Source organism: Scyliorhinus torazame, chromosome 5 (genome assembly GCF_047496885.1).
Source record: "Scyliorhinus torazame isolate Kashiwa2021f chromosome 5, sScyTor2.1, whole genome shotgun sequence".
Taxonomy (NCBI): domain Eukaryota; kingdom Metazoa; phylum Chordata; class Chondrichthyes; order Carcharhiniformes; family Scyliorhinidae; genus Scyliorhinus; species Scyliorhinus torazame.
Window position 1 is genome coordinate 77506413 of NC_092711.1, and position 12553 is coordinate 77518965.

At 45.4% G+C, this 12553-nt stretch overlaps 1 protein-coding gene and 1 non-coding gene across 5 annotated transcripts; one reads left to right on the plus strand and one right to left on the minus strand.

The window, feature by feature from the left end:
* The first annotated feature begins 186 nt into the window (after window positions 1-186).
* Window positions 187-12286, plus strand: LOC140421437 (uncharacterized). Of its 4 annotated transcripts, XM_072506153.1 has the most exons (5): window positions 187-363; window positions 2469-2575; window positions 6530-6623; window positions 7222-7419; window positions 7825-12286. In XM_072506153.1, the coding sequence occupies exon 5, from the start codon at window positions 8272-8274 to the stop codon at window positions 9052-9054; it is 783 nt and encodes a 260-aa protein (XP_072362254.1). In that variant the 5' UTR covers window positions 187-363; window positions 2469-2575; window positions 6530-6623; window positions 7222-7419; window positions 7825-8271; the 3' UTR covers window positions 9055-12286. The 4 variants fall into 4 exon arrangements, with proteins under 4 accessions (XP_072362254.1, XP_072362252.1, XP_072362255.1 ...); XM_072506151.1 differs by lacking the exon at window positions 7222-7419; XM_072506154.1 differs by lacking the exons at window positions 6530-6623; window positions 7222-7419.
* trnak-cuu (transfer RNA lysine (anticodon CUU)) lies at window positions 1471-1543 on the minus strand. Its single transcript has one exon. It is a non-coding gene; the product is annotated as a tRNA-Lys (tRNA).
* Window positions 12287-12553: the final 267 nt, after the last annotated feature.

A 12553-nucleotide genomic window follows, 5' to 3' on the forward strand; every position in this document is an offset into this window, starting at 1 on the left:
TTTGTACCGAATGGGGCGGCCGCATAGGTGTTTTTCTGTCTGATCGGCCCCTGTAAACGGCTGTCATCTGTTTTGGTGTTGATATGCTGCAGGGCGCCTGCGCGGCCGCCATCTTTCTCAGGTGCAGCAGGTCGCATGCGCGGCCGCCATCTTTCTCAGGTGCAGCAGGGCGCATGCGCGGCCGTTCTCGACCCGGAAGCCCGAAGAGAGACTCTTGTGAATTTCTCTCCTGGACTGAGAGTGAAATTCCTTTGGAAACTCCTTTAGAAAGAGGAGGATTTACTAACGGGAATTTCAGACCAAACATCACATCATCATCTGACAGACTTACTCCATTCACCAGGACCTGAATATCATTGGGAGGTAAAATGGTTTGTCTGTTCTGTCCGTGGATAAAGATTTCAGATATCAGAGTGACTGGGAAAATTTAAATGACCATTCCAGGTTAAATTTGAGACTAATTACGCCGATCACATTGGGGAAGTTAAATAATTTGCTGTTGTACTCTTATGTATGCAGGTAAATTTTAAAATTACCACATTAGCATACTTGGCAGCTAAACTGGGCAAACTGCTGATCTTGTTAGTAGTGAGATTTACTATCCCGGATTTTATTAAAGTTTGTTGTTCCTGTTGCATTTCATTCAGCTCACCGTGGCTACAAAGGAGGTATTCAGTCTCATCCCAATTTCCAGATCATGGTCTGTAGCTTTTTAAATTACATCAATTCAAATGTCTATCTAAATACTTTTTAAATGTTATGAGGGTTTCTGCCATCATTTCAGACAGCATGTCACAGATCCTCACCACCCTCTAAACCTCCTAGTCCTTCCTTAAATCTCTGCCCCCTTTTATATGCATCCCTCAACCAAAGGGAATAGGACCTTCCTATCCAATCTATTTAGATCCCTCAGAAATTTAAAAAAATGTAACGTTATATATTTTTCCAATCAAGGGGCAATTTAATTTGGCCAAGCCACCTACCCTCCACATATTTGGGTTGTGGGGTTGAAACCCACACAATGGGAGAATGTGCAAACTCCTTACAGACTGTGACCCGGGGCCAGGATCGAACCCGGGTCCCCAGCACGCAGGCACACAACCACTGTGCCACCATGATCCCCCAGAATTGTATACATTTAGAATAATCTTTATCGTTGTCACAAGTAGGCTTACATTAAAACTGCAATGAAGTTACTGTGAAAATCCCCCAGTCGTAACACTCTGGCACCTATTTGGGCACAGAGAGAGTATTCAGAATGTCCAATTCACCTAACAAGCATGTCTTTCGGGACTTGTGGGAGGAAACCCATGCAGACACTGGAGAACGTGCACACTCCGCACAGACTGTGTCCCAAGTGGGAATTGATTCCGGGACCCTGGTGCTGTGAAGCAACAGTGCTAACCACTGCGCTACCGTGCTGCCCATAAATCAGTTCAGCTCAATGTTCTCAGATTAAAGAAGCTGAAGCGCCCAACGTGGGTCTTGAACACACGGCCCTGGGATTAAGACTCCCATGCTCTACCGACTGAGCTAGCCAGGCTGCTTTTCAAAATTTCATTTTGGTTTCCGTTCAGTCTTTTCTGTTCCAAAGAAAACAGCCCCAGTTTGTCCAAACTTTCCTCAGAGCAAACATTGTCAATTTCTGGCTGATGTTGTTAAATCCCCTCTGTACTTTCTCTAGTGCAATCTTCCTGTACACAGGAAACTAGCTCTGGCCTAACTAGTCCTGTCCTGCCATTTATCATGTAATCCCTCCAGCTTTCTTCCTCACTATCAAGTGTTTAATCATGTTTGTGTCACAGGTAAACTTCTTATTCATGTTCCTACATTTACTTTCAAATCAATGATGTCACCAGGAGTGAAGGGCCCAGTACTGATTCCTTGGAAACCAGCACTGGAAACAGCCCTTTGATTTTCTCTATTCTTTCTGGGGTGTGAGTGTCACGGGCAAACCAGCTGGGTTGCCCATTCCTAATTGTTCTTAAACTGAGTGGCTTGCTGGGCAATTCAGAATAAACCACATTTCAGTGAGTTGGCCAGATCAGGTAATGCCGGTGCAGACTCGATGGTCCGAATGGTTTCTTTCTGCACTGTAGATTCTATGATTCATTGGACATCCTGTCCCATGTGTCCAAAGCTCTGCAGCTCTGTTCAGTCACATGAAGACCCAGGGCAGAAACTCCCAACCCTGAGTAGACAACACCCTCAAATCGAGGGACTGCTGATGACAAGAGGGTCAGTGTGCAGCGGGGGGGCATTAGTGGTCATCCTGGACCAGGGAGCAGGAGGGGAGAATATGGTGAATTTCTATCCTGGACTGATGGTGATTAATTTTGGAAACTCCTTTTACAGGGGATTAGTAGGGGAGGATTTACATACAGCAAATTCAAACCAGGAGAAATGTTTATCTTTCCTGAAGTTCATTTCTAGACTGACAGTAATGCCTTTGTAAACTTCTTTCACAGGGGCTTAGAAAGGGATTCGCAGACAGAAAACTCACAACCAATCCTCACATGAAATTTTAGCACCACTGTTCGAGTTGCCAGGACCTGGAGATTATCGACCTTTGTGTGTAAGCATTGAGTTCAGGTCATTACCACTCACTGCGTAAAATCTTCCCTTTAGATCTTGCTCACAATCATAAATCTGTGTCCCATAATCCCTTTACAATCTGCTAATGAACAGCTTTCCTTTATCTTTTGCCGGGTTCGCTGTTGTCGTTTCCGGTGCCTGGGTCACTGCCGGGTGGTCCGTCTGGTTTCATTCCCTTTTCCTGTTTTTGTAGCAGTTGAATGGGCTTGGACCAGTCCATTTTAGGATCCAGTACGCAATGGAGATTTGCTCCAAGAATCAATTGATGTGTATCCAGGTCTGGGATGTGTCCCAACAATTATTTTGCAAATGACACATTGTCCCAGTTAGGGGCAATGACCCACTGACCACCACGTATCTCCCATTACTGTCCGCAATGATCTTAGTGACCGAAAATGGGACCTGTTTATCGAATAGAATTGCAGCACCTCACGGGCAGCACGGTGGTGCAGTGGTTAGCACTGCTGCATCACGGAGCCGAGGTCCCAGGTTCGATCCAGGCCCTGGGTCACTGCCTGTGGAGTTTGCACATTCTCCCCGTGTTTGTGTGGGTTTCACCCCCACAACCCAAAAATGTGCAGGGGTATGTGAATTGGCCACTCTAAATTGCCCCTTAATTTGAAAAAATGAATTGGGTACTCTAAATTTATGAAACAAAATAATTGCAGCACCTTGAGCCTTTCGTCAAAGCCCGAGTGAAACACTTGGCTCACCCCTCCACAGTCTGGTCTGATCTCCAACCCGCAAGTGAGTCTCCTGAAAGAACACCACAGCAGCATTTAGATTCTTTCGGTGTGTGAACACCCTCCACCTCTTCACAGGTCCACCCAATCCCCTTACGTTCCAGGTGACCAGCTGAATCAGGGTTCTCCCCATCCCCCCATCACGGAATCCGCCATGAGGGACTATCCAGTGAATCTTCAAAATGTACAGGCCAAGAGTCCACCCAAGATGGCTGCCACAGACGTATCCATACACTCAGAGTAAAACAAAAACAGTTCTTTAGTCATCTGTCAGCTCACCCGTCTCCCTCCTCACCCCCTATATATCTACATTGTGCTTCATAAAGAAAATCTCACTTCATCCTTAAACAGATATTATCAGAAAATACCAAAAACTATATAGAGGATATCACAACACCCATCCCACCCCACAGGAAAGGTAGATCTTGTCCAATACAGATAACTGGACCCCAGTTCATGCTTTACAATGAAGGCATTCACCTCCTCCAGTGTCTCAAAATGGAAGTCTTTAGACTCCTATGTAGCCGCAGCTATGCCGGGTATACCCCCCGAATCAAACTCCTTTCTCACATAGAGCAGTCTGAACCTTATTAAAAGCCACTCGCTTCCTCACCAGCTCGGCTCCTACATCCTGTTAAATCCTCACTGAGGGACTCCCTTCCCACACTCAGAACAGGTGAGTGCTCTGTCGCCGGTGTGACTACGGTGATGAATCTCCAGCTCACATGGGGATCTGAATCCCTTCCCACAGTCCCCACATTTCCATGGTTTCAGCAAGCTGCTGGTGTCCTTGTCCCTTTCCACGTTTGACGATCAGTTTATGTCTTGTCCCCACAGAGAACATGTGTACGGTCTCTCCCAGCTGTGAATGGTGTGATATTTTTTCAGACTGAGTAACTGGTTAAAGCTCTTTCCACAGTCAGTTCACTGGATCACTCTCATGCGAGTCGTGTGTGTTTCGGGGTTTTTTCAGTCACACTGTTCTTGATACCTTTTCCTACAGACAGAACAGACAAACATTTCTTCTTCCACATTCACGGGCCAATGATATTCAGGTCCTGATGAATGGAGTGACTCTGTTAAATCTTGATTATCATAGATTATCATAGAATTTACAGTGCAGAAGGAGGCCATTCGGCCCGTCGAGTCTGCACCGGCTGTTGGAAAGAGCACCCTACCCAAGGTCAACACCTCCACCCTATCCTCATAACCCAGTAACCCAACCCAACACTAAGGGCAATTTTGGACACTGCCAATCCACCTAACCTGCACATCTTTGGACTGTGGGAGGAAACCGGAGCACCCGGAGGAAACCCACGCACACACGGGGAGGATGTGCGGACTCCGCACAGACAGTGACCCGAGCCGGAATCGAACCTGGGACCCTGGAGCTGTGAAGCAATTGTGCTATCCACAATGCTACCGTGCTGCCCTTTGTGAAGTTTGATTTGAGTTTCCATCTGTAACTTCTCCCTTTGTAATATCCTGTAAAAGGAGTTTACAAAAGCTTTCATTAGGGGCAGGCACGGTGGCTCAGTGGTTAACCGAGAACCCGGGTTTGATCCCGGTTCTGGGTCACTGTCCGTATGGAGTTTGCACATTCTCCCCATGTCTGCGTGGGTCTGTCCCCCACAATCCAAAAATTTCTGCCAGGTAGGTGAATTGGCCACGCTAAAGTTACTCTTTAATTGGGGAAAAAAATAATTGGGTCCTCTAAATGTAATTTTTTTCAAATCTTAAAAAAAAATGAAGTCATCACTGTCAGTCCAGGATAGAAATTCTGAACAGACAATTCTAGTTCCTCTGGAACATTTTTTCCTCTCTTGTTCCCCCAAAGCTGGAAATCCCAGTCCCACACACTCTCCCTCCTCCCTGGACTGAAATGCAAACCCATCTCACCATCTGCACCATTTCTTTCCTCCACTTCCAGTTTTCTCCCTCCCTCTCCTCTGCCTGGGTGCAGTTCTCCAGCCCCCATCTGCAGACTGACAATAAAATCAATGGGTCTTATTGGGAGCTTGGGGTCTCCAGCGGGTGTTTGTGAATCCTCCCCGCCCACCTGCCAGGGTTTCCTTCCTTCCCAGAGATCAGAGTCCTCATTGATGATTTGAGCCCAAACTGGAGCCACACTAAATCGCCCCTTAATTGGGAGAAAAAATATTTACGTGAAGGTTCACGGCTCCACAAAGTGTTTCCAACTCCTCCCACCCATCTCCTTAACACAGGCATTGTCAAAGTCGGGGGCGCGACCCGCGGGTGGGTTGTGGGCAGGTATCGGGAGGGTCGCGGAGCCGTCCATCGCGGCGCTCCCGAACGCGCAAATCCATGCGCAACAGCCGCAGCAGCTGACTTTTAATAATGTCGGCTGCAAGCGGCCTTCAAAATGGCCACAAACATATAAAAACCATGTGGCCGCACTGCGCATGCGTGCTCGCTCACCGGTGCGCATGCTCAGCGTCTTGCACATGAGTTTTGCGCATGCGCACCGATGAGCGGGGCACGCAGGCGCAGTGCGGCCGCATTTTTAAAAGTCTAGTCGCAGCCTTTTTGAAGGCCGTTCGCAGCCGGCATTGTTAAAAGCCGGCTGCAAAAAGTTTGGGGAGAATGATGTGATTGGTTGCTTTCTGAACTTTGATGCTGATGAAGTGGAAGTCTCTTACTCAAGAATGGTGAGTGATCCAACGATGGTTTCACCGCAGCTGTAACTTCAACAAAGAATGTCAGCGTTTTTAATCTTGATTTTTAAACATTCCAAAACAAAGTGCCTGCAGGTCATATTTGGAAGTTTTATCAATTAATTGATTGATTTTTAAGTATCTTTTATTTTTTAACTTTTTTAATTGTAATGTTTAAGTGAAATAAGAACATAAGAACTAGAAGCAGGAGTAGGCCATCTGGCCCCTCGAGCCTGCTCCACCATTCAATGAGATCATGGCTGATCTTTTGTGGACTCGGCTCCACTTTCCGGCCCGAACACCATAACCCTTAATCCCTTTAGTCTTCAAAAAACAATGTGGTGAAACTCCAATTTCTAGAGGATGAAAACATTTTCAGTTTCTGCATTTTTCTCCTGTTAAACTTTATCAAATAAACCCCTCCCCCCCCAAAAAAAAACAAAGAGCCAGCTGTTGCCAGCGAATTTGCACAATCAGAGACGCAGAAGATTGAAAACAAAATTTGATGTATTCTAGAACGGAGGCAGAGAGCAGGTCTTGCCCCCTGAACATTGACATCACGGGCTTTGGACACGATTGCGAATCCTTCATTTTGTCAGCAGCAAACAAGGTAAGAGAAAATGGTGGGTCGCGAAGGTCGGCCGGCGAAGATTGGCCGGTTGACAAAAATGGGTCCCCGGAAAAAAAGTTTGAAAAACATTGCCTTAACCGGTTGACGCATTTATTTGACTGACTAAAAGCAGAGCACTGCTGCCTCACAGGGCCTTACCGGCTTCGATCCCGGCCCTGGGTCACTGTCCGTGTGGAGTTTGCATATTCTCCCTGTGTCTGCATGGGTCTCAGCTCCACAACCCAAAGATGTGCAGAGTAGGTGGATTGGCCACGCTAAATTGCACCTTAATTGCAAAAAAAATAAATAATTGGTTACTCTAAATCTATTTCAAAAAAGATTGTCTCTTTCCTAATGTTCACAATTAAAGGGGTGGGTTCCCCAGGAGATGGCTGACTTTTCAGGGCAATTAAATTAATAATGGACAGAGATATCGCGAGTGTTGTTGCATGGTCCAGATTAGATATATTATTTAGTTTGTAATAAAGTAAATGTATTATTATTTCTTGTCTTGTAATGTAAGACTGTAGCTACGTTATAGATTTCCAGTCATCTCTTCCCTCAGAGGGTTGTTAGTCTTTGGATTTCTCTTCCACAGGGACCAGTTGTATCTGGGAGTCATTGAATATATTGAAGCACAAGTTTGACAGATATTTTATTGACAATGGAGTTAAGGGTTATGGGGAACAGGCGAAAATAGAGAGAAAGCTGAGATGAGGAGGGATTTCTTCACTCGTGGATGTGGTGAAGCTTTGGAATTCTCTACCCCAGAGGAATGTGGAGCCTCAGTCATCAGGTATGTTCAAGACAAATATTAACAGGTTTCTAGATATTGAAGATATCGAGGGATATGGGGACCGTGTGGGGAAAATGGTGCTGAGGTAGATCGGCCAAGGATCTCATTGAATGGTTGAGCAGACTCAGTGGGCCGAATGGTCTACTCTTGCTCCTGTTATAATCTCTGTGTCTTGGACAGGAAGCAATGAGCTGATCTATCAATCAACATGAATCAGCACCTTCAGGAGAATTGGGAGGCTGAATATTAGACACAGCAGAGTGAGAATGGAGGGAGATTGTGTGGGATGGAGATTCATAGCTTTTTGAGAACAATAGAGTAAATAATGTCCATTGAAATAGAATTGTCCGATCTGAATTTCTATCCTGTACTAACAATGATGACTTTTGTAAATTGTTTTTGAAGGATATTGGAAGAGGAAGAATTATAGACAGAAATCTCAAACATCACGTCTCGATGTGACAAACTCACTCGATTCCTTCTGATTTGAATATCATCGGGCTCTGGATATCATCGGCAAGAAGGAGAAATGTTTGTCCGATCTGTCGGCTTCAAAAGATTTTAAACGTGCATGTGATTGGAAAAGCACCGAGACCCAAACAACACACACCCGAGTGAGAGTGTTCCAGTGAACTAACTGAGGAAACATTAGTGTGACTGGAAAAGCACCAAGACCCACACAAAACACACCCGAGTGAGAGATTTCCAGTGAAATTACTGAAAAGAGCATCAACTATTACACAGCCTGAAAAAACATCACACCATTCAGTGAGGAGAGACTGCACGTGTTCTGTGTATGGACAAGGCTTCCAGTGACTGTCCAATCTGGATAGACACGAGGAGACCCAAAACATGGAGAAACCGTGGAAATGTGGGGACTGTGGGAAGGGATACAGATCCCCATATGAGCTGAAGATTCATCAACGCAGTCACACTGGGGAGAGGCCATTCACCTGCCCTCAGTGTGGGAAAGGATTCATTGATTCATCTGCCCTGCAGAAACATCAGCGAATTCACACTGGGGAGAGGCCATTCATCTGCTCTCAGTGTGGGAAGGGATTCCTTTCTTCATCCGCCCTGCGGAAACACCAGCGAATTCACACTGGGGAGAAGCCATTCACCTGCTCTCCGTGTGGGAAGGGATTCCATGATTTATCCAACCTGCGGAAGCATCAGCGAGTTCACACTGGTGAGCGTCCTTTCACCTGCTCTCACTGTGGGCAGGGATTCACTCAGTCATCCAGTCTGCAGACACACCAGCGAGTTCACACAGGGGAGAAGCCATTCACCTGCTCTCAGTGTGGGCACAGATTCAGAGCTTCATCCGCTCTGCTGAAACATCAGCGAATTCACACTGGGGAGAGGCCATTCATCTGCTCTCAGTGCGGAAAGGGATTCATTGATTCACCCGCCTTGCAGAAACATCAGCGAATTCACACTGGGGAAAGGCCATTCACCTGCTCTCAGTGTGGGAAGGGATTCATTGATTCATCCGTCCTGCGGAAACATCAGCGAGTTCACACTGGGGAGAGGCCGTTCACCTGCTCTCAGTGTGGGAAGGGATTCAGTGATTCATCCGTCCTGCGGAAACATCAGCGAATTCACACTAGGGAGAAGCCATTCACCTCCTCTTAGTGTGGGAAGGGATTACAAAGAAACATAGAAAATAGGAGCTGAAAGAGGCCATTTGCCCCTTCCCGCCCACTCTGCCATTCATTATGATCATGGCTTGTCATTCAACTCAATAGCTTAATCCCGCTTTCCCCTCCATATCCTTTGATTCCCTTCGCCCAAAGTGCTATATCTAACTGCTTCTTGAAAACATGCAATGTATTGGCCTCAACTATTTCCTGTGGTAACAAATTCCACTGACTCACCACTCTCTGGTTGAAGAAATCTCTGTCCTAAATGGTCTAGCCCGTATCCTCAGACTGCGACCTCTGGTTCTGTACACTCCCACCATTGGGAAAATCTTTCCTGCATCTACCCTGTCAAGTCCTGTTAGAATATTATAGGTTTCTCTGAGATCCCCCATTCTTCTGAACTCCAGCGAATACAATCCTAACTGATTCAATTTCTCATACGTCAGTCGCACCATCCCAGGAATCAGTCTGGTAAACCTGCTCTGCACTCCCTCTAGAGCAAGAACATCCTTCCTTAGATAATGAGACCAAAACTGCACACAATATTCCTGGTTCGGCCTTGCCAAGGCCCTGTATAGAACAAATAACAATACAGCACAGGAACAGGTCCATCGGCCCTCCAAGCCCCTACCAGTCACGTGTCCTATCTAGACCAACCACCTGTATCCTTCTATACCCTGTCTGTCTATGTGCCTATCCAGATAAGTCTTAAAGGTCGCTAACATATCTGCCTCAACCACCTCACTTGGCAGAGCATTCCACTCCACCAGCACCCACTGTGTAAAAAAACTTCCCCCGCACATCTCCACTGAACCTTTCCACCCTCACCTTGAACTTGTGCCCCCTTGTAATTGTCATTTCCGCCCTGGGAAAAAGCCTCCAACTGTTCACCCTATCTGTATCCTTAATAATTTTATAAACTTCTATCAGGTCGTCCCTCAGCCTCCGTCTCTCTCGGGAGAACAATCCCGTTTATTCAATCTCTCCTCATAGCTAATACCCTCCATACCAGGCAACATCCTGGTAAACCTTTTCTGTACTCTCTCTCCAAAGCCTCCACGTCCTTCTGGTAGCGCAGTGACCAGAATTGGGACACAGTATTCCAAATGTGGCCTAACCAACATTCTATGTAATTGTTACATAATGTTTGAGCTTTTATACTCGATACCCCGTCCTATGAAGGCAAGCATGCCATATGCTTCACCACCATTTCCACCTGTGCTGCCACTTTTAAGTACCTGTGGACCTGCACGCCCAGATCTCTCTGCGTCTCTCTGCTCCTGATGGTCGGCATCTCCACATCATGAGTATTAAATGCTCTCAGTTCTGTCTATTATGAATCTTTGTTGCACCTTATCCAGTGCCTCTATTTCCTTTTTCTAAATGGAGATCACCAATGTTGTCAGTGCTCCCAGTGTAGTCTAACCCTGGTTCTAAACAAGTTGAACATTTCCTCCGTGCTTTTCAATTCTATCCCTCTGGACTGGAACCCTAGATAGGGCCCCACACTTTAACATGTGAAGTTCTTAGAGAGGGTGCAGAGGACATTTACAATAATAATAATCTTTATTATTGTCACAAGTGGGCTTACATTAACACTGCAATGAAGTTACTGTGAAAATCCCCTAGTCGCCGCACTCCGGCGCCTGTTCGGTTACACCGAGGGAGAATTCAGAATCTCCAATTCACCTAACAAGCACATCTTAGGGACTTGTAGTAGGAAACTGGAGCACCCGGAGGAAACCCATGCAAACACAGGGAAAACGTGCAGTCTCCGCACAGACAGTGACCCAAACCAGGAATCGAATCTGCGGATCTGTGCTGTGAAGCAACAGTGCTAACCATTGTGCTAGAATGGCACCAGGGAGAAGGGACTCCAGTTAGTTGGAGTGGCTGGAGCAGCTGAATTTCTCTCCTGAGATCACAGCATCTGGAGGGTGGAGAATAGGGCCATTCAGCCCTCTGAGACTGTGTCGGCTCCCTGTGGAGGAAGCCAGGCTGTCCATTGCCCTGTTCTATCCCCGAATCCCTGTAGGTTTATTTCTCTCAGTACCTGTCCAATTTCCGATTGAAATTCTTCCGTCGTCTCTGCATCTCCTACACTCATAGGCAGTAGGTTCGAGGTTGTTACCGCTCATTTTACATGGGACATAAGGCTCTGAGAGCACAGAGGAGTCTATGTGGCCCATTTTCCCATCCCAGCTCTCTGTACAGCGACCCATTTAATCCCAGAGTTCAACTATTTTGTTTTCTTTTTTGGAATATATCAAATGACAGTCTAAAGAGGCTTGACCACCATTTACAAACTGTATTCCAAATCACAACAACTAGCTGTGTTTTACAACAAATAATTGTGCTTATGGTGTGTCTAGAGGTTCACAGAGTATTCAAAGTATTCAAACTGTGTCAACGCCATGGTTATTACACAAAATTAAGACTCAGTCTTCATCAATGATTCTGGTGAGGACATCGAGTGTAAAAAATCTTAGTTTGCAGACAATTAGAATAAATGAACATTTCTATAAAACCTCTCACTACCACTGGACCTCCTAAAGTGTTTTAAAGCCAATGGAGTACTTTTGAAACATATTCACTGTTGTAATGTAGGAAGCTGTAAGTACCATGTGTAATCACATTTAGTTATAAAATTGTCATTTTCACAGTGTATTCACAAGGTCAAGGAAGCCCTTTTATACCTCTAGCATGTGGCTTCCTGCAGCCATTTCACCTTCTGTACCTTTTCTATATTAACTATGTATTCATTTCATAGCAAAAGAACACAATTCTATTCATGATTATTCAGTAGTGAACATTGATCATCATTAGTGAATTGGTGTATTGGGTAATTATATTGCAAAGACTAGATCTTTGTTTTAAAAAATAAACAATCAACCAAAATGTTTCCAGAAACTGCAGAGCTATCAGAATTTGTTTGAAAAAATAAATTGCTCAATAATTTTGAGAAGTTACAAGATGATGTGAGAAGCGTGTATATAATACTACATGTACTCAGCAGTGTGACCTCCCACCAGTAGATGGCGTCAGGCATCAGTCGGGTGACATCCAGCTACCAGCAGAAGGTTGTAAAGCGTGCACGAGGCCAGTTGCACATAAGGGTAGTTCCAAGAGTGTTGAATCTAACTCTGTGATAACTTGGTCTGTATAGCATTCTGATCATTACCGTACCACGTGTACATTAATAAATCATCGTTCTGGCTAAGTCACCAGCAATTCTGTAGTGTCATTGAAAGAATAGATCAAAGAACACAACACTAAACATCATATTCTGCCAAGACTATGTGAGCTAGGCATTGGAGGAATGGTATTGTTACTGGGCGAGTAATCCAGAGACCCAGGTTAATGCTCTGGGGATCTGGGATCGAATCTGCCTGTGACAGATGGTGAAATTGAATAACAGTATCGAATTAAAAGTCTGATGATAACATTCTTGATTGTTGTAAAAACTCATCTGGTTCACTAATGTCCTTCAG